This window comes from Pelophylax lessonae, assembly GCF_965119305.1.
Source record: "Pelophylax lessonae genome assembly, chromosome: 13".
Lineage (NCBI taxonomy): Eukaryota > Metazoa > Chordata > Amphibia > Anura > Ranidae > Pelophylax > Pelophylax lessonae.
In genome coordinates this window covers 160,662,180-160,689,584 of record NC_138780.1, presented here as the reverse complement: position 1 = coordinate 160,689,584, position 27,405 = coordinate 160,662,180, and the positions used below count along the sequence as shown (strand labels likewise).

Here is a 27,405-nt window from a genome sequence, read left to right as displayed (position 1 = left end):
TGTGCAGGTTAAAGTCACAATGTCTAAATCAGCCCGAGACAAGATGAGGCAGAAACGTGAGAATAGTTTGAAGGAAATGGCAGAATATAAGGATACAGAGAGAAGAGAGAGACTTTCCCAGACAGACCCAAGTCCAGCACGGAGAGATTGTGAGTATCTCCATAGCTTGTTGAAGTGTGCAATGCACCAGGTTTTTAAAGAAAGGGAGCTATTGAAAGCCCAGGTCAATGTATTGCAGCACATTCCAGTAATATTAAATAGAACACCGTGAAAATGTGACCGCTAAGAACACCCTCTACCTAAAGCTGAACTTCAGGGTATGGAAGAATGCTCCCTTGCAGTGGGGCAGCCCCTACACTGCAAGGGTGAAATGCTCATTTTAAGGTTTGAGGCCATAAAAAGCCCTTTCATGTGCACAAGCCTCCACTTCTGCAGGCTCCTTTCAGTTTATAAGACCGGTCTCCGCAGCCTTTTCTTTTCTATGCTCCAGAGGTTGCAGGTCCTCTGAGGTCATTAAGTCCAATGCAGAGCCATAGCCCTACAATGAACATGAGGATGCTGAGGGACAGTCCGCTGCAGGAGCATAGGGGTGTAGAGGAGGGTGCCGACTGCCAAGGGAGTAGTAGTGGATTGAGTAAATAAAACTGCTTTTTGTGACCCCCCCCCCCCCCCCCCAGCTTTAATACTGGCTTGTACAAGATTGTAAAAGCGTAAGTACCAACATTTTATTTCTATTAGTGGTCCAAGGCCCTCCAGTCTTACACTGTTGAAAGGCTTTCATGAGCCACTTGGTTGGGGCAACATTAAAGGAAACCTATCAGGATAGAAGTAAAGAAAATGCCATTGATGAGACAATCATAGATCACCTGAAATCCAACATTTGTTGCCCTTTTTCAACTGCCTGACCTCACTCTCTCTCCTCTGTGTGCAGTATGCGATCACACACTTTGCAGCTAAAATGTCAGGTGACATGAAATCAGGATGAATAGAAAACCTTCAGAAGTAAGTTAGCTAAGTTAATAATTAGAGACGCAATATTCATTCATTATTATTTGTGAAGAATTCCTGTTCAGGTAATGATTCCCTGACCTCTGTATCTTAAAAAAACAAAACCAAAAAAAAAAAACTCATGACTTTGGAATGTGCAGGACAATGGCTATACTAGTGAAATACCTAAATTCACTAAAGCATGACCCGAAAATTCTCTAAAAATAGGCTTTACTTCTCTTGTGCCCCAAGGGAAGTGAGTGCTACATTGATCTTAGTGTGTTTTATTGATCAACAATATTTTATGCTTTCTGAGTAACTTGTGCTTCTGCATAAGTTAAAGTAGGGCCCATTCAGATTGGTTTAAAAAAAAAAAAAAAAAGCTTATGGTAGGGGGGGTAGGTTTTTAGGATAAATTATTTGTTTATTTTTTGCGCTATAAACCGATAGTTTTGAAAAAAAATATATAAATATTTTTAATTTATACTATAAAACATACCCAATAAATAAACATGTAAAAAATCTAATTTATTCATTAATTTAGGCCAATATGTATTCTGCTACATATTTTTTTATTAAAACAAAACCCCAATAAGGATATATTGATTGGTTTGCGCAAAATTTATAGCGTCTACAAACTATTGGATAGATTTATGGAATTTTTTTTTTTTTTTTTTTTTTTTATAGTAGTAATGACGGCGATTAGCGATTTTTTAACTGGCCTAACTGGAGGAAGACAGAGATCCGTGTTTCTTCTTAGCAGAAACACAAGATCTCTATCTTCCTCTCTGACAGAACGGCGGTCTTCCTTGTTTACATAAGAAGACTGCCGTTCTGCCTCTCCTCCGAATGATTGGCTGGTCCAGGCGAACATCACGTCCGCAGGACCCACTAATTGGTTTTCGCTGTGTCCAATCACAGCGGGAGCAGGTCGCCGACGGCGCGTGCACTCCAGACCCAGAGCCAACATACAGGTACGTGATTTCACGCAGGAGGGCTGCCCTGCTGCAATATATCTGTGTGGGGCGGTCCTCAAGAGGTTAAAATATAACTGAAGGCAAAACTTTTTTTTTTTTTTTTTCGAGTTTTGGACAGAGTGGAGAGGGATTAGAACATGTCTGGTTTTTATTTCTGCCTGTGCCCCCGTAAAGGAGATTTACCCTCTCTATTTATCCTGTTTACCCCTATAATTGAAAGTAAAAGAAAATCCTAAATTTTCGGTTGTCCCCAGAAAAGTAATGGAGGGGAAATCTTCCAAGAGGGACACTAGTTCTAGTGACCCAAGAAATTCCCTTTTATTTGCAGGGATTTCCTCTCACTTCCTGTTTGACTATGGGACAGGAAGTGAAGTGAATGGGAATGAGATGGTGCAACAAAAATATGATAAGGGTATAATCCTCCCTTGCTCTATCCAAAATGGAAAAAAAAAAAAGTTTTGCCCAAAGTTCTACTTTTCGATATTTTATGCAGGTTATTTACCTGTAAAAGGATCCCTTGTGTAGACATCTAAAAGCCCTACTGGGAGCAACCATCCTGCAAGTGATGTCAGCAGCCAAAATCAGGTGACACTATAGTATATCACTTCACCTCTTCTATAGCAACTACATAGAGAGTTTTGTATGGAGGTGAGGGGTGAATAAGCTGGGCCAGCACAGACAGTAGTTACTTCCAGAAGATGATAGGGCTAAGACATGCAAGGAGGAAGAGCACTGAGTGTAATTTCTGTCTGCTGCTTCGTTCCTCTGCTATCAACGTGAATCACTTCTGACAAGTTTTCCTGACACCAAGAGATAAATAGTCAGGGGAAGGATCTCCAGCCTCAGCTCTGTTCATGTTTGATGTATTAAGGTGTCTCTCTTCCCTCCAATCAGCTGTCAGCTGTCCTCACTGAGCTTTGCAGTGTAACTTAAGCTCTCCACCCCCTTTTTTGAACTCCCAAACAAGTTTTATAAACTCAGCACCTTGAATGGATGTAGAGAAGAAATAGCTACCAATAAAAAGGTAAACCTTATATAGAAGGATTTTTTAAATCTGTGTATCACCTGAAATGAGTCACTTTACTGGGTGTATGTAAGGGTTTACAACCACTTTAAGGTACAGTTGGACATAACCCATGGACAAATACCAAGCCTCCTGCTTGCTTCTTCTGAACTCTTCTCTTCTTTGTTGTTTCTCCAGCTTGGACACCACAATCAGACGGTCTGGAAAACTTGGCTATCAGTCCACCATCTTTAAAAAGAAGTTCCAGCGTTAAGAAATCCTCAGGTATAGATGGTCAGAACATCTCATTACATCCATAATAATACTTTAGATTTTCTAATCAATGTAGAAAGTGTGATTTTTAGGTTTTCAGCCAACATGGGTGTTGTAGGTTTATGTGACATAGTTACAGTGCCTTGAAAAAGTATTCATACCCCTTGAAATGTTCATACATTTTGTCATGTTACAACCAAAAACTTAAATATACTTTATTGGCATTTTATGTGATAGACCAACACAAAGTGGCACATAATTGTGAAGTGGAAGAAAAATGATAAATGGTTTTCACATTTTTTTTACAAATAAATATGTGAAAAGTGTGGTGTGCATTTGTATTCGGTCCCCCTCAGTCAATACTTTGTAGAACCACCTTTCCCTGCAATTACAGCTGCAAGTCTTTTTGGGGATGTCTCTACCAGCTTTGCACATCTAGAGAGTGAAATTGTTGCTCGATTTTTGCACGTTAGTTCAAGCTCTGTCAGATTGAATAGAGAGCGTCTGTGAACCGCATGAATATACTTTGATCTAAACCATTCAATTGTAGTTCTGGCTGTTTGTTTAGGGTCATTGTCCTGCTGGAAGGTGAACCTCAGCTCCAGTCTCAAGTCTCTTGCAGACTCCCAACAGTTTTTTCTAAGATTGTCCTGTATTTGGCTCCATCCATCTTCCGATCAACTCTGACCAGCTTCCCTGTCTCTGCTGAAGAAAATCAACCCACAACATTATGCTACCACCACTCTGTTTCATGTTGGCAGGTCCCTCGGAACTCTAGCTTCCCATGGTTGCACTGCAGTCCTTAGTGTCCCCAGGGAAAAAGTGGCGTGTGAGCAAAGGTCAAGGAGGAAGCAGCCTCCCCGCCTTTCCCTGCTCAGTCTGTCTCAACCTTTCAACAGGGCGTTGATCAGAGGTTGGCCTTGAGTACCATCAAGGGCCAGGTGTCTGCCCTGGCAATCTTCTTTCAGCGACCCCCTAGCCATGCACTCTTTTGTTCGTACCTTCATTCAGGGGGTTCAACCTGGCTCCACCTGTACGGTCTCTCTTGCCGCCATGGGATTTAAATTTAGTACTTTCGGTTATCCAGAAACCTCCATTTGAGAAAATTCGGGAGATTCCCTTGCCTACGTTATCCTAGAAGGTGACATTCTTGGTGGCTATTACCTCGGCCCGCAGGGTATTAATTGGCGGCATTATCCTGTCACAGTCCCTTTTTAGTGGTCCATAGGGATAAAGTGGTTCTTCGTTCCTGTCCATCATTCCTGCCCAAAGTTGTGTCTGACTTCCATTTGAATCAGGTCATTGTGTTGCCTTTCATGTGTCCCAAGCCGGCTCCTCCCAAGGAATTTGCTTTGCATACCTTGGATGTGGTTCGTATGATTTGGGTGTATCTGGTAGCTACTGAGTCCTTTTGGCATTCAGACTCACTTTTTGTAGTTACAGACGGATAAAGAAAAGGGCTGACGCTTCTTCAGCTACCATCTTCAGATAGATCAGACAGACGTTGACTCAGGCCTATTCCATTAAAGATCAGGTTCCACCTTTCCCTTTCACGGCGCATTCTACTCTTGCACTGAGTTCTTCTTGGGCCTTCCGTCATCCGGCATCAATATTGCAATTTTTCAAGGCGGCCACTTGGTCATCGGTGCATACCTTCCCAAACTTCTATAAGGTAGATACTTTGACATCTGCGGATGCTTCTTTTGGCCGCAAAGTTTAGCAGGCTGCTGTTTAAGAGGGGCTGTTCCCTCTTGACGGGTGTTATTTTTCGAAAGGGGCTCCTGTGACCCGGTTATGGCTCCTGTGTCCAGGTTAAGGGCTCCTATGTTTAGCCTTTGGTTATTTTCTCCACCCCTCATTTTCCTTTTGGCACTGCTTTTGGACGTCGTTAGTAGTTATGATTGATAGAATTTTTGTACTTCCCGTAAAATCCATTTAATCGACAGACACAGCACCCAGCCCACTATGGAGTTCTAAAACTGCTTGCTACTATACTGAATACGTAGAGCAGAGAGGGAGGTTATATACCAGCTGAGGATGGCCCATGGGCGTAACCAGATGTTTTTTGTTCTGCCTAGTCCTACTCCTGGAGGAAGCAATATAACCCAGTATTTATAATTTATGGAACACTGTGTCCCTTGATGATCTCAGAGACATGGATTTTACAGTAAGTACAAAAATCAAGGCACTGTACAAAAGCTATCGTTTTAAGCGCATTGATTTTCCCATTTGAGGAGTCTCCTCTTATTCTCAGGGGGTAGGAAACAAAATGGACTGTAGATGGCAAATGATTTTTTTATGTGGCTGGCAATGTCCTTCTTTTCCTCTATATGTAATCAACTTGCAACTTATGTTAATGTTCACAGCACAGCGCAGTCCATACAGAGACAGATCTTCTGTAAGTCGTAGCTCTGATGTTATAGATGCTACTGTGCCCAAGGAACTGCCAAGACCAGACCTGGCCATCATTGAGGTGTTTAAACTTCTGTCTGATGATGACTGGTAAGCAGCCAGGAACTATTTCTGGATTTTTTATTATTTTTTTTGTAATGTATTTCTTTTTGATTGATGTTTGATGAAAAGGGCAGGGCTTGTCAAGGTTTGATGATCACTACAATACCAGGCAATGTTTGGGGAAGCCTTAAAGTGTACATATAATTATAAACTTTTTATGTTTTTGGTTTAAATAGGAAAAGTTTAAATCTCCTTTTAGGTTATTTTGTTTGTGTCCAGCTGGGGGAATTTTCTTTCCCAACAGCAGCATACTCCTGCTCATGAGTGGACTAGCTCTGTAGTGGCTGTATTGCCTTGGACAATGTGGGTAATTCTTTAGATGCCTTCTGGGACTGGCGTTGTCCTGTACTGTGGAAAATAAAATAAAAGAGGGCGCACTGGCCTAGTGCATTATCCAACCTGAATTTATTGTAATAGGCTCTGAAGAAGACTGTTTGTCCTTCAAAATATGTCAGCCAGCAGGGACCAGGATTTGGGTCCCCCTACCCCAGCTTGGTGTTCCAGGTGTCCTTGGAAAGACCAGCCATGCATGTGGCCAGTTGAGCGATTCGCACCTTCATGTCTGTGAGTATTTTTTAACCATTTTATTGTTACAATAAATTCATGTTGGATAATGCACTAGGCCAGTGCGCCCTCTTTTTTTTTCTTTAATTTTCTTGAATTTTCTGTTTCTTCTTGTATTAGAGATGCAACAGGAAATTATAGTAAACCTCACCAAAGTGGTGGGGGTTTCCATTGTATACAGATGTCAGTGGATAATTTTGTCCCTGTTAGAAGATTTTTCTCTCGTGACAACTAAAGGTCTTTCATATGAGCGGTGGGCTTGGCGGACTCCGCTTTGCTCAGCGGTGGATCGATCCGCTGATCACGCTGAGCGGGCGGGTGACAGGTCCGTCTCCGCTCACTGTGCTAATACTGCTCTGTCAGAGTCCTGCTCTCCTCTATGCGGAGATGGGATGAAAACGAACCGCCTGTCCATTTTCATCCCATCCGATCCGATCCTCCAGACGGATGGAAAATAGGGTCACCATCCATCTGGATTTTGCGGACAGGATGGGATCAGATAGTGGCAGGTGTCAGCGGACATGTCACCGCTGACAGGCAGACCTGTTCGAAAAGCCCATATGAAAGGGTTGTGCTTGTGCAGAAGTCAATCGGTAGGTCGACCTCTGTACAACCAGGGTATCCATACACGGATCAAAAATTTGCCAGTCCCTGGTGAACTGGCTGAATTTAACTCCGTGTATGACCATCTTAAAGCAGAACTCCACCTTAAAGGGGAAATTCAGTTTTAAGGGCTCGTCCCCCACTCCTCTTGCACAATTGCCACTTTTGACTAGCGGGGGGGGGGGGGGGGGGTTGCGGGCACCTGATTTTGTCAGGTACCCAATTCCCACTTCTGTCTAGAGCGCTGCAGTGCTTGGCAATGGAAGTCCTCCTTCCTCCCTCCCTGACAGGTCCCAGAGGACTGCATCCACCACTCGCGCATGCGCAATGGGCACCAGGCTGTGAAGCCACAAGGTGTCACAGCCGGGTGCCCATAGGCACTGTGGGACAGGCGAGTGGCTGTTTTTAAAAAGTCAGCAGCTACACTTTTTGAGGCTGCCGGCTTTTATTCTTACCACATGTGGCCAGAACTCCTCTTAAGTATGCAATAGGGATCATAAGGACACTTGACGTTCAACTTTAATTTTTATGCATTGATATATGGAACCTGAGCAAAGTGATTTTACCCCAATGAAGACTAGACGGAGAATGTCCACGCAAGCCTGGGAAGGTGCCTAAAAGATGGTTCACAGTTACCAGGACCATTTTACAGTATCTCACAAAAGCGAGTACACCCCTCACGTTTTTGTAAATATTTTATTATATCTTTTCATGTGACAACACTGAAGAAATGACACTTTGCTACAATGTAAAGTACTGAGTGTGCAGCTTGTATAACAGTGTAAATTTGCTGTCCCCTCAAAATAACTCAACACACAGCCATTAATGTCTAAACTGTTGGCAACAAAAGTGAGTACACCCCAATTAGCCATTTTCCCTCCTCGGTGTCATGTGACTTGTTAGTCTTACAAGGTTACAAGTTACTCAGGTGTGAATGGGGAGCAGGTATGTTAAATTTGGTGTTATCGCTCTCTCTGGTCACTGGAAGTTCAACATGGCACCTCATGGCAAAGAACTCTCTGAGGATCTGAAAAAAGAATTGTTGCTCTACATAAAGATGGCCTAGGCTAAAAGAAGATTGCCAAGACCCTGAAACTGAGCTGTAGCACAGTGGCCGGGATCATACTGCAGTTTAACAGGACAGGTTCCACTCAGAACAGGCCTCGCCATGGTCCACCAAAGAAGTTGAGTGCACGTGCTCAGTGTCATATCCAGAGGCTGTCTTTGGGAAATAGATGTATGAGTGCTGCCAGCATTGCTGCAGAGGCTGAGGGGGTGAGGGGGGGGGGGGGGGTTGTTCAGCCTGTCAGTGCTCAGACCATACACCGCACCCGCACACTGCATGGCTGTCATCCCAGAAGGAAGCCTCTTCTAAAGATGATGCACAAGAAAGCTCGCAAGCAGTTTGCTGAAGTCAAGCAGACTACGGACGTGGATTATTGGAACCATGTCCTGTGGTCTGATGAGACCAAGATAAACGTATTTGGTTCAGATGGTGTCAAGCGTGTGTGGTGGCAACCAGGTGAGGAGTACAAAGACAAGTGTGTCTTGCCTACAGTCAAGCATGGTGGTGGGAGTGTCATGGTCTGGGGCTGAATGAGTGCTGCCGCAACTGGGGAGCTACAGTTCATTGAGGGAACCATGAATGCCAAGATGTACTGTGACATACTAAAGCAGAGCATGATCCCCTCCCTTTGGAGACTGGGCCATAGGGCAGTATTCCAACATGATAACGACCCCAAACACAACTCCTAAACATCCACTGCCTTGCTAAAGAAGCTGAGGGTAAAGGTGATGGACTGGCCAAGCATGTCTCCAGACCTAAACCCTATTGAGCAGCTGTGGGGTGTCCTCAAATGGAAGGTGGAAGAGCGCAAGGTCTCTAACATCCACCAGCTCCGTGATGTCCACATGGAGGAGTGGGAGAGGTTTTCAGTGGCAATCTGTGAAGCTCTGGTGAAATCCATGCCCAAGAGGGTAAGAGCAGTGCTGTAAAATAATGGTGGCCACACAAAATATTGACACTTTGGGCCCAATTTGGACATTTTAACTTGGGGGTGTACTCACTTTTGTTGCCAGCGGTTTAGACATTAATGGCTGTGTGTTGAGTTATTTGGAGGGGACGGCAAATTTACACTGTTATACAAGCTGTACACTCACTACTTTACATTGTAGCAAAGGGTCATTTCTTCAGTGTTGTCACGTGAAAATATATAATATATTTACAAAAATGTGTGATACTGTATATATGATCATATTGTTGATAGACCACCATAAAGCTGAGGTCAAACCAATGGTCGGGTGGAATAGTCAGCTCTGCAAAATACTCTGAAGAAGAGAACCTAGCTAAACTGTACATTGTGCTATTCTTTAAGTAGACTGATCAAGAAAAGGCAGTGCAAGTTTGGCAGTCATTGGAACTTGTGAGCCTGTGAATGTCACTGTGCACAATAAAGCACATTGGGTGCTCAGTTGGACCAGAGAGACTGCAAGAGAAGGGGAAGGAACAGATAGCTATGTTGCAATATGGTGTTGCTGCCCAACAGAGTCCCCAAGCAGTATAAGAAACCATTAGGATTAGCATTTACCAAAAACTTAAATACTGTATTACTTAGAGGAGGACTGTCCATTTAAATACCCTTTTATGTTCATTAATGGGGTTTTCTATTTGATGCAAATATATACAGGGAGAAGAAGATCGAGGGTCTGAATCTGGTACGATCGCTGTCCATCTTCCATTCGGATATTGTTATTGAGAGGCTCCATGACCTAAAGATTGCAGTTGCACAAGAGGTAAGGGGGTTGTATTGGAGAGTATGCATGTCTGAGATATGTAATCTGTATATATATTGTAAAGCGAGTGCTGACTCATATTTCTTAAAGGCCAATTTATATTAAGATTATTACACAGATAAGACCCCGTTCACATAGGGGCGACGCTACTTGCCGGGGCGACCTCGGAGCGGCATGCATGGACTTCATATCATTGAAGTCAATGCAGGTCGCTCCAGGTCGCCCCAAAGAAGCTCAGGACCCTTTTTCTAAGTTGGAGCGACTTGTGTCGCTCCTATTAGAACGGGTCCTGCGCTAATCTATGGGCAGGCGACCCACGGCGACCTGTCAGGCGACCAGGTCGCCTGACAGGTCGCCCCAGTGTGAACGGGCTCTTAAACAAATGTTATTGTTTAATTGCTACAATATATGCTGCTAACATCCTAAAGAGCCCTTAATTCCATCAGTATATTAACTGATCTGTAGTGATTTTAGTAGCATGACTGAGATACTAAAAAATATGTTCAAGTGCTCCTGCTTAGTTCTTTTAGTTAGGCCTCAGGTACTCTTGACTGTACAAAAAAGTGGCAACCACTCATGTACACAAACGCCTAGCATGTTCAGAAGGAGGCCAGCAAAAAACCTTCAACTGGCTGGTAGAAGGAAAAAAAACGACTCGTGCATTCCTTACCGGCCAAAGGTTTTGTAATTTTCATCATTCAGCCTTGTGATCTTGGCACTCCTTCCAGGAAGCACAGCTATATTCTCCTCTGCCTGAGACCGCTTTGCAAGCATAGGAGTCTAGCACCGACCCCAGCCTGTGAATGGACAATGAAGTGTCTGCAGCATACTGTTGAGGTCATCAGTTCCTTGATGAAGGTTTCATGGCATGTAGTGGCTGCTTACAATGCTGTTCCCCTCCCTACTAATCTAGTAGACCTTTCTGAATTGAGGATTACAGAAGGCTGATATCGGATTCAGGTTCTTTTTGCCAGCTGTAGGACTATACATATTTAAGGTGATAAAGGGTTAGAACTACAGTTCAGGTTGTATTGATGTCAGTATCCCTATTAGGGATATTCTCTTTCTCATATTGTCCTGAACATCAGTGTCCCTGAGCAGAGGCGTAACTAGAACCTTCTGGGCCCCGGTGCAAGAAACCATGTAGGACCCTTTCCTTCAAGCTTGGGGCTCTTCCCACTGATCCTGGGGCCCTTTACTCTCATTGCGGGGCCCTTTATTATGGTCCTGCTGCAGGACCCTTTCACAAGTTCTGCAGTGGGCCTCCTTCCTGCCATCTTGGGGACTCCCCATGGTAGCGGAATGCCAGGGCCCGGTCGCAAGTGTGACCTTTGCGAGCCTGGAAGTTCACCCACTGGTGTCAGTAGTTTTTTTATTTTTTTGGTATTTTTATTGTATTTTTTATCATTCTATTTTATTTTTTTACAATGTCACTGACTATGACTCTGTCCATTCAGAAAAGGAAGGAGCTGGTAAATTACATATTTATCGACCCTTCCTGGTTCTCTATAGTGACATCCCCTGCAGCAGCCGGCAGGAGAGGGAAGGGAGCACAGTAGGGGGGGGGGGGGACCAGGGGAGCACACAGGGGCCCAGAGACAGCAGAACACAAGTGAACTGGATAGAAGGAGTGGCGGGGGCAGCATATAGAGGAACCTTTTTGGCACACTTTGGTCAAAGTTTTCAACACCTTGTTGAATCTCTATGCCATTAAATATGAAGGCAGTTGTGAAGGCAAAAGAGGGTCCAACCCGGTACTAACAAGGTGTACCTAAAAAAGTAGCCGATGAGTGTATATATTAGGGATCAACCGATTGTTGGCAAAGCCGATATATCGGGGGCCTATATACGCACTTTCCCCGATATATCGGAATCTGCCCCTGAGGTTTTTGCCGATATTCCAGGAAAGTGCTGTACCGGAGTGATGCCTGCAGCTAGAGGCATCACCCCAGTACCGGCGTCCATAGATGATGGTCGGCTGTCTTGTAATGACAACCGATGAGACTGAGAAGCGGCTCAGTTGTCGTTACAAGGTGCGGGAGGGGACCAGGTCTCTCATCCCACCCTACCTCCACGGCCACCGAAGAGAAGACCTGATCAAAGCTCGGCTCTGATCGGGTCTCCATGTAAAAATCCGGAAGTGATGTCATGACATCACTTCCAGGTATTCGGCGCCAGATTAAAAAAATGACAGTACTTGGCTGTTTTGAATGCTTTCAAGTGCAGAGGAAGGGTTTGGGGGGTCTTTTAGACCCCCAGATCCCTCCACAACAGTACTTGTGACAAATTAAAAAACATTTTTTTTTTAAATGTCCGAAAATATCGTCCGATACCGATATCCGATGACCAAAATATCAGTATCGGCACTAAAAAAACGATACCGGTCGATCACTAGTATATATCCATATGATGATCATATGGATATATACATACTTTTAAACTTAAATTTAGTAAAGCTGGATATACAGGTATTTTGGAGGGGGGGGGGGGTTCCTGCATCCACATCGCATGATCTCCTGCTGGTTGAACAAAAAAACTCATGTAGTATGCCAAGCTTTAAGTAGACTTTGGTAGGAACAACCAAGATAATCTCGGATAATTACATACTTTTTACTACACTGGGTTCCTTCACATAACTGAACAAAGAACTGAACTTTTTTTTAGCACAGAGAACAGGTAAGAACAGAGGACAATGTAGATAAGATCTCTTCAATAGAATAGTAAAGCCTTCAGCCAGTTAGTAGCTGGTCACCAAGGATACTAAAGAGCAAGGATTAAAGGATTCCTTTCATTTTCCCTGTTAAATCAAAGTTCCACCCAAAAGTGGAACTTCTGCTTTAAGGCACCCTGACAAGCCACATTTGTCATGTCAATTTTTGGGGGGAGGGTGGGTACCTAGATTTGACAGGTACCCGCTCCCACTTCCGCTTGGCCCGCCTAGGTGGCTCGAGCAGAAGTTCTCCTCTCCCCCTCCCTGCAATCTTCTGGAACACGTCGCAGGTCCCAGAAGATTGCCCGACCCCGGGTGAAACTCCGCTTTAATTCTATGGCACAGGAAATGAGGGGAAATCTGCCTAATGAGACACAGATAGCAAAAAAACAAACAAATAGTTTGCTTTACTTAAAATGTATATATTTTTTTTACATTTTCTTGTAATGTTAAACACAAACCTATACTTAAGCAAAGAGTTCTAAACTAAAAGTCACACACATTTAGGCAGGCTGCACAAATTTTCTCTGTACTTTCTGTGAACGATTCATTCCTGTGGTCGTCAGCGCTGTCTAGTGGCGAAAAGTTTTCTGAACCACCTCAAGAAGAAAATATATTGCATTTTGGCAAATAGATGAAGCTGACAATCATAGGATTTACCCTATTCTAGAAAGTACAGGGAAATGTCATCCAACCTCCACATATAGTATACAGTGGATAGTATTCACAGTGCTTCCCTTTTTCCACATTTTGTTATGGTACAGGCTTATTCCAAAATGGATTGAATTCATTATTTTCCTCACAATTCTACAAACATTACCTCATAATGACCACGTGAAAGAGGTTTGTTTGAAATCTTTGCAAATTTATTAAAAATAAAAACCAAAAGAAATCCCATGTACATAAGCAACCTTTGCTCAATACTTTGTTGAAGTACCTTTGGCACCAATTACAGCCTCAATTATTTTTGAGTATGATGCTGCAAGCTTGGCACACCTATTTTTGGGCAGTTTCTCCCATTCTTCTTTGCAGGACCTCTCAAGCACCATCAGGTTGGATAGGAAGCATCGGTGCACACCTGTTTTCAGATCTCTCCAGAGATATTCAATTGGGATCAAGTCTGGGCTCTGGCTGGGCCACTCAAGGACATTCACAGTTGTCACATCAACAACAACAGTCCTTTGTTATCTTGGCTGTGTGCTTAGGGTCGTTGTCCTGTTGAAAGATGAACTTTCACCCCTGGCTGCGATCCAGAGCTCTCTAGAGCAGGTTTTCATCAAGAATGTCTCTGTTCATTGCTGCATTCATCTTTCTTTCGATCCTGACTAGTCTCCCAGTTCCTGCCTCGGAAAAACATCCCTACAGCATGATGCTGCCACCAACATGCTTTACTGTAGGGATGGTATTGGCCAGGTGATGAGCGGTGCCTGGTTTTCTCCAGACATGACACTTGCCATACAGATCAAAGAGTTTAATCATGATCTGAGAGTCTTTCAGGTGCCTTTTGGCAAATTCCAGGCAGGCTGCCATGTGTCTTTTACTGAGGAGTGACTTCCGTCTGGCCACTCTACCATACAGGCCTGATTGGTGGAGTGCTGCAGAGATGGTTGTTCTACTGGAAGGTTCTCTTCTCTCCACAGAGAAATGCTGGAGCTCTGTCAGAGTGACCATCCATTTCTTGGTCACCTCTCTGAGTAAGACCCTTCTCCGATTGCTTAGTTTGGCCAGGCGGCCCGCTCTAGGTAGAGTCCTGGTGGTTGCAAACTTCTTCCATTTGGGGATGATGGAGACCACTGTGCTCATTGGGACCTTGGATGCTGCAGACATTTTTCTCTACCCTTCCCCAGATCTGTGCCTTAATACAATCCTGTCTCAGGTGTCTACATACAATTCCTTGGACTTCATGGCTTGCTTTGTGCTCTGACATGCACTGCTAACTGTGGGACCTTATATGGACAGGTTGGTGCCTTTCCAAATCATGTCCAATCAACTGAATTTACCACAGGTGAACTCAAAGTTGTAAAAATATCTCAAGGATGATCAGTGGAAACCTGAGCTCAGTTTTGAGTGTCGTGGCAAAGGCTGTAAATACTTATGTACATGTGATTTTTTTATTTTTAATAAATTTGCAAAGATTTCAAACAAACTTCTTTCACGTTGTCATTATGGGGTATTATTTGTAGAATGTTGAAGAAAATAATGAATTCAATCAATTTTGGAATAAGGCTGTAAGATAACAAAGTGTGGAAAAAGTGAAGCACTGTGAATACTTTCCGGATGCACTGTATGTATGTGACATTTATCCAGTGAATGTTTTATAAATGGACCTCTTGGTGTGTACCATAGGCTGGAAGAGCCTATTTGTCATGTTACTGCAGCCCAATTCAATCCTCCACTGTATAATTCTGAAATTAACCTGCTTCCACGGTATGGGGTGAGTAGGCACCGTGCTTTTAGAAACCCATTTTCTTTTTATGAGATATTCAGAGACTTAAGCCGTGCTTTGAAGGTGTTTACAGTAACCTATATACTCTGGTACCTTTTTGGTGTATACTGCACAGCCTCACTTTTAGCTTACGTTTTATTGATTGATTACAGGACCACTTTAGGCAAGAGAAAGAGGTGTGAACTGGTTTTTAGTGAGTTTTCTAAATTTTGTGTTTTAGGTGAAGAACTTGCGCTCCAGTGTCTCCCGGGCAGCCATCGGGTGTTTAGGAGACATGTTTATACACCTAAAAAAGAATATGGACCATGAACTGGACAACTGTGTCCGTGTACTTCTCCAAAAAGCTGGAGAGCCAAACATCTTCATCCGAGAAGATGTGGATAAGGCACTTGGCTTGATGGTACAGCATGTGACGCCGCTGCGTTCTCTAGCCGCGCTTCTAAATGGAGGGCTCAGGTAAAATGATGCTTTGTGGCTCGTGACTTTCTTTGTAATCAGACGACATTCTTAGGGGCCCAAGCAGCAGTAGGACCTTGCTGCGACCATAGTGCTGCTTTTCTGAATAATAAACCTCAACACATTTCTAAAGTATGGCTTTAAGTATATGTAACAATTAATTTCTTAGATTTGCTCCTTTTTTGTTCATTGAATATACAGTATAATTGAAAGTGTTTTGTATAAAAAATTATTATTATTATTATTATTATACAGGATTTATATAGCGCCAACAGTTTGCGCAGCACTTTACAATGTGAGGGAAGACAATACAGTTCAAAACAGGAGGAACTAGAGGGCCCTGCTCGTTAGAGCTTACAATCTAGAAGGGAGGGTCAAGTGAAACAAAAGGCAATAACCGTGGGGGATGGGTTGATGGAGAAAATGGAGGTACATTTGTTAGGTGTTGGTAGGATAGGCTTCTCTGAAAAGGAGGGTTTTCAGAGATCGCCTAAAAGCTGATAGAGTAGGAGATAATCGGACAGATAAGGCTAAGGAGTTCCATAGGATTGGAGAGGCTCTGGAAAAGTCCTGGAGGCGAGCATGGGAGGAGGTGATGAGGGGGCTAGAGAGCAGGAGGTTTTGAGAGGAACCAAGATAAAATAATAGCGATTGATCCTGCCAGCTGATAACATCCTGTGCTCTCCACCTCTGATGCATACATGGGTGAAGCGGTTTGCCATCTTATAGAACAAGATGTTCTTATAGAACTTCACCCTAGGCACAGTGCCTTGTCCCAGCACTGCCCAAAGTGCTAAAAAAATGGGGGGAAAAAAGTGCGAGAAGGGAGCATGGTCATGTGATCAGTTATGAGATCCTCTCCTCCAATAAAAGTTCTTTCTGCTGCATTAAACTGAAAGAATGATGTGATGTACTGCAGGTGGCACACCATTTTATGAATGGGCCACCAAATGTTAGCTGCGGTGTGGAGTAATCTAGCAGAGAGTAATATGGATAAGCCCATGTGTAATTTTCTTTTAAAAAAAAATAAAATAAAAACTAAATATCTATCCAATCAGGCAGGCTCTAGCACTACATAGTTGATAAATCTAAAAAATGTTATACAGTCAGATATTTAATATATTCCCTCTTTCCATTAGGCTCACATTTTTGTTAGGATGGTTTGACATTATGTACCTTTGTACTTCTATAGCACATTTTTGGTTGTGTCTTCATAGCCATTTGAACACTACAGTGAGAAAGTGCACAGCCCAGCACATGTCTGACTTGGTGGAGCGAATGGGGCCTGGACGGGTCCTGTCTGGTATAAAGGACATCACCGATAGAGCGTTGCCCGCTATAACCAAGTTTGCCCAGGATAGCTCTCAGGAAACCAGGTAAGAAGTGCCATGTGGATGTGCCAAGGGAACATTTTTGACTGTGCAGTTTGGCCTGTACCCACTTGGATGAGTAGTTACAAATTGGCATTAATGTATAGCCTGCCATTGATTTCTACGAACTGCTGTACACCAACACCTGTGACTCCTAAGGCCTCTTTCACACTTATGTGACCTAAAAGTCACGTGTTTTTGACTGGACTTGAACCAATGCCTATGCCTATGAACCTCCAAAAGCATTAAAATCGGCCCAAAGTAGTGCAGGGACTACTTTGAAGTCGTTGCGACTTGAAGTCTCACAAGTACTCATTGGAAATAATGGAGTACGACTTCTCATGCAACTTTGCAGTCCCAAGTTGCAGGACAAGTCGCACAAGTGTGAAAGGGGCCTAAAGTGCAGGCATATACTGAATTCTTGTGTTGTGTGCCAAAATCTGTCTATGTGAATGAGCCCCAGAGGCGGACTGGGCCGGGAGGCAGGGAGGCGATTGCCCTCCAGGCCGCTCTGATGCTTCCTAAAAAGGCCACTTGCTCCGCACCGATTCCACCCCTGCAGACAGGCATGACACCCGCCGGCCGCCGCTACATTGTGTTATACTTGCGGAGCATCACTGCTCTGCTGCAGCTCTGCAAGTATACTATAATGTAGCGGCGGCCGGCGGGTGTCATGCCTGTCTGCAGGGGTGGAATCGGTGCGGAGCGAGTGGCCTTTTTGACTGGTGAGTCCAGTCACTTCCCTGTCAGGCGGAGTGATCTCCACCCGACAGATGCTTTCTAGTCCCGGCCGAGTGTGATGTCATCCAGAGGCCAGGAGGCGGGAAGAAAGGACGGAGGAGATTGCTTCTGCAAGGAACTGCGAGGAGCCAGCCCAGTGAAGCCCTGTGGAATAGTGAGTTTTCAGAGGCTGCTCAGGCTGATAATACACCTTACATAAGGCAATGTTATGTCAGTGTTGTAGATGTGTGAAATGGCTCAAGTGATTAACTCATTGAGGCGAGGAGTTCATTTACAATGCTGTTTGTAAAATGCAGTATGGAGGGGGTTAATGTACTGCCACTGGCCACTAATGCATTAGTGACCAGTGGCAGTTAATTAACCCCTTTGTGCTGCATTAGTGACAGTGGCACCAGTGTCAGTGTTAATTAACCCCTGTATTGTGCAGCATGAAATGGTTAATAAACACTGACACTGGTACAACTAATGCAGCACAAAGGGGTTAATGACTGCCACTAGTCACTATGCATCAGTGTCCAGTGGTGTATTTTATTTTTGTGCTACCCTAGGCAAGATTTAAATCGGGCACCCCCATCTACATTTATCCCATCCCAGCCACAGTATACTGTTCTTGTCTCAGGGTCTGATGAGGAAGCCACAGCTGTTCACAATGAATGGCTGCGGCTTCCTTATCAGACCCTGGGACATGAGGGCAGAGGATGGGGGTCAGTGGGACATAGGACGGGGTCAGCAGGGCAGAGAATGTGGCGGCAATGGTAAGCACTGATCAGGAGCAATGATTAAGCTGGATTGATATGCAGCACTAGTAGGTGGCAATGATGGACACTGATAGGTGGAACTGATCAAGCTGCACTGATGAGGCTGAACTTATATGCACTGGTGAGGCTGCATTGATGGGCAATGATCAGGCTGCACTGATGAGGCTGCACTGGTGGACACTGGTGGTGCTGCGTTGCTGGGGACTGATGAGGCTGCATGGATGGAAACTGATGAGGCTGCACTGACTGGTGGACACTGATGAGGCTGAAAAAGTGAAAAAATGTGGCGCTCAACAGCTTGATAAAACACAAAATAAGTTATTCCAATGTGCAAACGTTCGTGCAAAAAAACTGTTTCTAGTGTCCAAAAAAAAAAAGGGTTAAGCAAACAGCCAATGATGGAAACACAGACTTGATAGGAGTGAATCTCAAAAAAGCCTCCACCTCCACACGATCACCCAGTGAAATGTATAGGTACCGCTTACCAGAACCACTGGACCCCTTAGTTATAGGGGGTCAAACACGCTTATTGATCCACATCAGATCCAACCTTGCACATCCCCCTCTCACACAGGCGACAGTGTGTTGCCAAATCGATGGAGCATTAAAGAACCAAGTCATAGATGGAGAGAAATGACAAACAGGCTCTCATGGTGCAGTATTACTCATCAAAGGATCATTTTCAGTTTGCTGGGGATAGGAGACCCCGCTCCACGCCTGCGTTCCTTAGACCCGGAAGTTTACGGTCTCACGTTCCCAATCTAAGGGTCTAAGGAACGCAGGCGTGGAGCGGCGGCTCCTATCTCGCCTGTGTGAGAGGGGGATGTGCAAGGTCGGATCTGATGTGGATCAATAAGCATGTTTGACCCCCTATAACTAAGGGGTCCAGTGGTTCTGGTAAGCGGTACCTATACATTTCACTGGGTGATCGTGTGGAGGTGGAGGCTTTTTTGAGATTCACTCCTATCAAGTCTGTGTTTCCATCATTGGCTGTTTGCTTAACCCTTTTTTTTTTTGGACACTAGAAACAGTTTTTTTGCACGAACGTTTGCACATTGGAATAATTTACTTTGTGTTTTATCAAACTGTTGAGTGCCACATTTTTTCACTTTTTCATTTGTCACGTTATTTACGTTGATTTTGCAGCTCGCAGAGTGGAAGCAATTTCACCCTAAACACATTTATAGATATGAGTAGTGTTTATTTATTTATACATCACATTCATTTTGCGCAGTTTTTGTTGGACACTGATCAGGTTGCATTGATGGGCACTGGTGAGGCTGCATTGATGGGTACTGATCAGGGTGCATTGATGGGCACTGGTCAGGTTGCATTGATGGGCAATGATCAGGATGCCTTGATGGGCACAGGTGAGGCTGCATTAATGGGCACTTATGAGGCTGGACTGATGGGCACTGGTGAGGCTGCATTAATGGGCACTGATGAGGCTGGACTGATGGGCACTGGTGAGGCTGCATTAATGGGCACTGATGAGGCTGGACTGATGGGCACTGGTGAGGCTGCATTGATGCATTATTTTTGTTAAACCTCCTTTGTTGCTATTAACATTAAATTATGTTACCACATTGTATCATATTTGTCTTGCTTTATAACATCAATATCCGTTATAAACCAGGTGGGCATAGATGGTGAGCTCGGTGGTTCAATGGGCCACTTGACTGGACTTGCCCCCCAGGCCCAAGGCTGCCAGTCCTCCCCTGATGAGCCCTCAATGTTGTTGTGCATTACCTTTTAATTAGAAGATCTGATCTGATCATTTCAGCAAAATTCCATAAGATTTTATGTGCATTTATCTATTTTATGATTGTTCTTTACCTGTAAAAGACCCCTCTTGTGTAGACATCTAAAAGCCAGGAGACTGCTGGACGTCCACATTTTGGATATGATGTCAGTGGACTCAAGTAACACACTATGAAATTCCCCTTCCCTCCTCTCCCAGCACCTACCTAAAAATGTATGTAGGAAGGTTAGGGGAGGTTCTTACTAGCTGGGCCAGCACAGACAGTAATAAGGCACTCCCGGAAGGGGTGTGGGCTGTGATGTGCAAGGAGGGAGGGGGCTGTGCTAGGAAATTTATACTTTCTGGGGTGTGGATCCCCTAGCAAGTTAGCGTTATGTGCCATTGTATTGTGGTATCTTTTTAGAATCCGCCTATATTGGTGTATAATGGAACTAGTGGCAGGTTTCCTTTCAGTACAAATTTTATACTAAAATCTTTTTCTCCCCATAACTTTGTTCTCTCTAACCCAGAAAGCGTGGTCCTGCCATTCTTTTTTAGGCCTCTTGCACAAGGTAGGGATGTTTGAGCATCAGCATTTCTGGGCGTAATTTCAGGAATTTATGTTGCAGGTATTCACTGGTATGCGCATTTACGTGCTCATTACGTTCCTATCTATTAATATTTATGCTCATGTGCACGTACTGGCGCAAAAAACTGACTGGGAACTCCGATTTTTTTTATTTTATTCGGAATACGCAGCGCTTGTTTATGTGCCTCTGTGTACAGGCACAGCATAAAAATAGTGCATTAATGGGCTGCATTTTATAATCAGTAAAAAAAACCCAAAATGCTGTACTGAGCTTTTTCAAGCTGCAGTGTGCAAGAGGCCATAATGTGGTGGTTGGTTTGTGATGATCTGTGTGTTCATTTAGTCTTTTGTTGCAGATTCTATGGCCGAAAGATGCTTCACTATCTGATGTCACATCCTGACTTTGACAAAATGCTGCACAAATATGTACCGAGCAAGGACTTGCCTTCTATAAGGGATGTAATTAAACATATACAGATCAAGGTAAGGAGAAGAATCGTCAAAGCAGGTTTCGGGAGACCACCGCCCCAAAGGATGTTGGTGACCGAAAGCCTGGTCTATGACCAGGTCTCTATTTTCTAACAAAGTAGAGATGGAATGGTGCTCATTGAGACCATGGGGATATATTTCTTTGCCACATCTATAAATATACTTGGATCAAAAAGAGGAAAATTACTGGAGGGGGTGGTGGCTGAGATGGGTGCGGTGATGGAGGTCCAAGTGCCCCTTGACCCTAGGATACTTCTTTTGGGCATGGGTGGTTTGGTGACTCAGGCTAAATATCTGAAACTGTTATTATTTTATCTGTCTTTTTATGCCAGGAAAACCCTACTGCAACATTGGAGGGGTTCTGCTCCCCCGACGGTCGCCCATTGGCGGGCGTTGGTGGACTCGGCCCTTCCACTATATAAACTGACTTATATGGGCCGTCAGTGCCCACAGAAGTTTGGGAAGATCTGGAACCCGTGGTTGGGGGCGCGGTCTATACTTTCTTAGATCTTTTGGGATATGGCTTGGTGGCAGGGGAGTTGTTTTATCCCTTCATGCCCCTGAGCGATGTTTTGGTTGTATTTCCCCCTGGGGGATTGGGGGGGTGGGGCACGGTGGTGGTGTCCCCTACCTCGGTCCTCTGGCCCCACACCTGCTCCTCCCTTGGGGCCCCTGACTCTCCATGGATTTGGGACTTGGTTACTGTTGTGTCTCTATTATTACTTATGTTTATCACTCCAGGTTGGTGACCTGGGTTAGCTTTGCTGCTTACATACCTTACTTGTATTTGTGCAAGGGATATTGTTTTATGCTGTTGCTAAATTACTTTTTGGATAATGTACCTTGATGGCTGTATTGCTGTATTATTGTTCTGGTTTTATGCCAATAAAACTTTTCTGTTAAAAAAAAAAGAGGAAAATTGGACTGGACTTTAAAGGCAAAATGTAACGCAAAATATAAGCAAAATCCATATTTTTATTGGTGTACAAATATCATAAACACATGAAGTGCAAATGTTAAAAATAATCACATATAAATGTGATAAAAGGCTAATAAGCCCAGTTGTAGACAGGAATATTGTTGCATGCTATCAGGTGAGTGAGCCCCTGTGCGTCAACACGTTTCGCTGATTCGCTTCCTCAGGACACACAAAGAGGGGGAAAGATACTGATTGCACTCACCTGGATGATAGGATGCAGATCTTCCTAGGAGGGCACTGGAGAAGAAAAAAAGCAAGCCAGACTTGTCCCACACTAATTAGACCCAAGTTAGAAGATGAACGGATAAGCCACTGTAAGGAACCCCGGGCCCCAGCTGTATCAAGGATGGTACTGGTTGCAAGCAGATAATGGGAATAAAGACTCCCAGTGATCCCAAATGGAATTATCATAAGTATTGAATGATAATCCTAGTACAGAAATGCTGTGCAAAAAAAATTCACAATAGGAGCCAGCAGGGACGGTACAAGGGGTGGGCGGGAGGGGCTTCTGCCCTGGGCGGTCTGTGATGAGGGGAGGGGCGCACTGGGAGCTACTGCCTGTCTGACAGGAGTGAATGTCATTCTCCCTCCTGTTATTGCACAATGCATGATTTCTGGACTCCTCCGTTCTAGCCACTTATCTCTCCTGCAGCCGTTAATAATTTCTCTCCTTCCAAGCTCCCCTCCCCCTGTGTGTTTGTTCTCCTTGGCCAGGTCACTTGAGTTGGTCACTTTCACTTTGTCATCTCCTCTCACTTCCAGCACTTGTCTTTATCTTCCCTGCACAATAGTAAGTCAGCAGCAATTCTTGTGCTTCTCTCTCCTGTTCACATTAACCCTTCACCTACTTCTATCTATCAGCTGTCCCCTCCATAAATCTGTACTGAATGTCCTGCAGCCTCTGGTCCCAGCTCTGAGCATTCCAAGCAACCATTTAGCTGACCCTGTCCTGTCCCAAAATGCAGCCTTAGAACTTTCTCTACAGTCCTTCACTCTGCTCTTCATTAACATATATTCTTACAACCCAGAACCCCCCCCCCCCCCTCCAGCCTTCACCTATTCACTCTTTCTTATCCCTAATAACTGGTGAACTGTGGTTGGCCAGTGTAATTGTATGTGTGTTTTACCTGGATTTTAGGTGCACTTCCATTGAATTCCCATTACAAAGTGCATTTTCATGAAAGCGCTTGAACGTCCTGCATGCTGCATCTTTGATGCGGCTTCAGAAAACGCACTGTGTAATAGAATTCAATAGAAGTGCACCTAAAATCCAGGTAAAACGCACATACCATCATACTGTGTAATATAATTCAATAGAAGTGCACCTAAAATCCAGGTAAAAAGCACATACGATTAATCACACTGTGGCCAAACCACAGTGCACCAGTGTGAGCCCACTATAAGGCTATTCACACCTTTCCATGTCGGCCACAAAATCATGGCTTTCCTGACACACTCAGAAACACACTGTCCATTAGTAGACGTGCGACAGTGCCATTATTTAGTGGCACTCGCACATCTGCCAACACATACATTTTCACATGCACCAAACCACATGGTGTCGCAAAAGTTAATAATCTGGGGCCTATTTAGAGCCCCCCAACAGGGCAGTTAAAAATGTAAAAAATATATTGTAAAAAAATTGTAAAAAAATAAATAATTAAGGGCTTGTTCACATGTTTTGGTCTCTGAAAAGCAACCAGCATTCAGATTTCTCTTCAGAGAGCATTTGGCAGGTGGTAATCCCCTCCTTACTGCCTGCAACAAACCTTACATTATTAGCCCTATCTAAAGGGGGGGGGGGGGGGGGCAGCTTGCCATGTTCGCCCTGGGCACTGGATGACCTTGTCCCGGCACTGGGAGCCAGAACACTATCTTCCACATGGAATTGTCCCAAGAGCCATAATGTGTAGTGATAGCAACCCAGGGATTCTGGCTGTACGTGTGTCATATGCATCCTATTATCCGGACGAGTGAAATTAGTGTCTTTTCCCCTCTTTCTGTGTCCTGAGGAAGCGGATCAGCGAAACCCGTTGATGCACAGGGGATCACTCACCTGATAGCATGTAACAATATTCTTGCCTACAATTGGGCTTATCAGCCATTTATCACATTTGTATGTGATTATTTTTTAACATTTGCACTTCATGTGGTTTTTATAATATCTGTACACCAATAAAAAAAAAAAAAAAAATGGATTTTACTTCTGTTCCATTTTGCCTTTTAAGTCGATCGAATTTTCCTTTTTTCGATCTAGAAATGGTGTTCAGTTACTGGTTCATAGGCAAAAAGTTGGAGATTGCCCAATTTGTACAAGTTTGGTGGGGGAAACGGGAGAATCACCCAAGGGTCTGTTTGCTCATCTTGGAATAATCAGATCCTTTTGTATATGGAAGGTTTTGTATAAACGTGGGTGTCCCTGGTGTCAGTCTTGTCATTGTTTCTTGTCTGTGTTGTACAGGGTGTAGGGGAGATCCAGGATGCACCATCTGCCCGTGGAAGGAGATCCTATCGCAGTGTTAGCAGCCTGAGAGCTTCATCTGTTTCACAGAATCCTCACAATACACTGGAGAGGTATGCTGAATTGAATTCCTTTGATATGTTTGAATTAGGTTACCCACAAATATGACTAATTCTGTTGGTCAGGGACAACCTACCGGTCATAGTATTTTTAAAATGTTTTTTTTTATTTTATTGAAGACAAAAGAACAGCACAGAAAAAAGTCCATATGTACATAAGAACTCCTGATAGAAATTCTAGCATGTCTTCAATACATTGTTGATACATAGACATCCAATATCTTTTCATACTGAAATTTATTGAGGTGGGGAGAGGTAGCATCTTTCACAAGATTTAAAGCGGAGCTCCACCCAAAAGGGGAAGCTCCGCTTGTTTGCTTCCTCCCCCCCCTCCGTGGCCATATTTGGCACCTTTGAGGGGGAGCAGGTACATGTTTTTGACAGGTCCCCGTCCCTACTTCTGCGGGAAGGTACCCTGGAAGCTCTACCCCTCTCCTCCTTCCACCGCAACCAAGCCATTCAGAAAGCGCAGCTTCAAAGAGTGTACAAGTACACCATACATACAGCTCTCCTAGGAGACGTGCATAGTCCCTTGGTCTATTGGAACTTTTAACTGTATCTGCAGACCATCAACAGGGGGTAGAGGTAGGGATGAGGCAACTGGATGGATGTAAAAAGAAAAAAAAATTGTAATAACATACTGTGTCCAGAGCACAGAACATACTTTTTTTTTTAACATACTAGGTTTGCTTATAACAGTGAATTTCGCTGCTGTAAGCAAATATTTTTACTGTATGACAGTGTGTAAATACTGTCTATTGTTGTGCTTAGCTGTGATTGGTCACATCTAATCACATGGTACAAACGGGCTGTGATTGGCCCTGTACCATGTGATCACTGTAACCAATCACAGCTAGCAACACAATTGTATACATTGAATGGCATGAAAGGAAGCCATTCATTGTTTACAACTGTCATGTGGTCTGCTGTGATGGGTCATAGTGATCACATGACACTGGCAGCGGGCCGACATAGTGATCAGTTATACGCTGTGAAGAAATAATAGTGCATGAAGGTTGGTTACGGGCGCTACCTGTGAACGTGGCTCACAAATCAGTGAGGCTGGGTGGTGTGCTATGCCAATATAAAGTGCCAGAAATGAGCTTAGCTCATAGTGCTACCCAATTCATAACAATTGTGAGAGAAAGTAATGCGATATCAAAAAGGTGCTTTAGAAGTTGGTTTATTATAGTGCAAATGGTGAACATAAAAGAGTGCACAATTTATAAAACAAATCCTGCAAGGGTGGTGGATGTATCCTCCAAATAAATAGTGAACCAAAGACTGAGTGGTGGTGAAAAAATGTATTTGCAAATATCACCAAATAATGCATATAAAGTGACCTGTATTGAACACGGACCAAAATCTTGGTCCCCAAGTGCCAGGTGTGAAGCAAAAGAAGAAAAAAAATAATAAAAGTTTAAATAAAAAATAATAAATTAAACCGTATACTGACAGAATCAGTGTGCATATCCGTGTGAAGCCACCAGATGGCGCACTTAAATACGACCTGTATTGGGCCAATGGGATGTTTCAAAGCTGGAGCTTGTATTCCGCTTCTGAAGGGCTCTCGTGGATTGGTTAGCTGATCAGGATCAGAGATGGTTCGCGCCGGGAAGCTTCCGCGTTCCACGGCCCTAGACTCAATATCCGGAAGTGACGTGTGACGTTGCAGACTCCGCCCTACGCGTTTCATCAGAGGGACGTCTACTGGAGAGGCCCTCCACGACAAATCGCTCTGGAGCGGCCGCGCAAGTCACGTTCTCAGGATGACGACCTCCCAGAACAATAGGGCTCTTGCCCTTCCATTTTACATTGACGCGGGTGGGAAGCAGTTAAAGGCTAAGTGCACTTTTTAGAAGAAAAAATGTGCATCAATTTTGCAGGAAAAAAATGTGCATTTATTTATTTTTTTCTACAGCAGCCTGCAGAGCATTGCTCCCATGATCAGTGGGTACACTGCCAGGCTTCTGCAGACTCTTGTATCAGTGGATTATGGGTGTGATGATTACTGCAACTCGTGTTCTATTGAGAATTGCAAATCTGTCTGCCGCGGTAGAAGTTGGTATTTGTAGTTCGGTCATTCACCGATCTCAGTAGAGTGCCATGGGTTACTGGATCTTTCTCCATTCAGCCCACTTCTAATTATATTCATTTTTTCTGCAGCTCAATGTACAGAGATTTGAAATCTGTGACTAACTAACGAACAAAATAATTTGCCGACATCAAGGGAAACAGGCAGAAGATATTTCTCTGTTGCTGACCCTGAACAACTTCCAGCAACTAACACTAAGAATTCAAATAAACATCTTTTGTAAAGAATAACCGGTGAAGTATTAAAAGTGAATAACTGTATAGTTTTCTATTTTACCGTGTGTTATTGTGAATCATTTTTGTGATACATAAATACTAAATGTCTCTAAAAGGCAGATGCCTCAAAGCTAGTACAGGTACTGTACTTTTTACTAATAGAGATTTGCTTTACATTTTATTTCCTGTATATTTTGTTTTATATTTGTGTGTATGTGCGTATCAAAAAAAGAGAATTTCTTTAGTAGATGAATATGGAACCATTTAAAGCATGTTTACACCCAAAAAACAAAAGCTTATTCTATTTCAGCTTACTGGCCTTAGATGAGGTGGCTGCGTTTGTTTCTTTTTTTTTTTTTTAAGGCTTTTTTTATCATTTATCTTCAGCTGACAAAAAAAACAAACACTCTCCAAGGTTTGCTACGCTCACTCTCCCCACTGTGTCTATAGAGGAAGCCATAGTTGTCACCAGTGCTGGGACAAGGTCATCCAGCGCCCAGGGCAAGGATGCCAAACTGTGCC

At 43.8% G+C, this 27,405-nt stretch overlaps 1 protein-coding gene across 1 annotated transcript in view; it reads left to right on the top strand.

Annotated features, from left to right (window-relative positions):
- TOGARAM1 (TOG array regulator of axonemal microtubules 1) overlaps nt 1–26,837 on the top strand; it is an 83,474-nt gene extending 56,637 nt beyond the window's left edge. Inside the window, exons 9-17 of the mRNA XM_082242635.1 lie at nt 8–149; nt 3,166–3,252; nt 5,607–5,742; nt 9,609–9,714; nt 15,091–15,326; nt 16,544–16,702; nt 20,882–21,008; nt 24,455–24,567; nt 26,740–26,837. Of these exons, the coding sequence (XP_082098761.1) occupies nt 8–149; nt 3,166–3,252; nt 5,607–5,742; nt 9,609–9,714; nt 15,091–15,326; nt 16,544–16,702; nt 20,882–21,008; nt 24,455–24,567; nt 26,740–26,776 (1,143 nt within the window). The 3' untranslated portion in view covers nt 26,777–26,837. The remainder of the gene's footprint in view (nt 1–7; nt 150–3,165; nt 3,253–5,606; nt 5,743–9,608; nt 9,715–15,090; nt 15,327–16,543; nt 16,703–20,881; nt 21,009–24,454; nt 24,568–26,739) is intronic.
- Nucleotides 26,838–27,405: the final 568 nt, after the last annotated feature.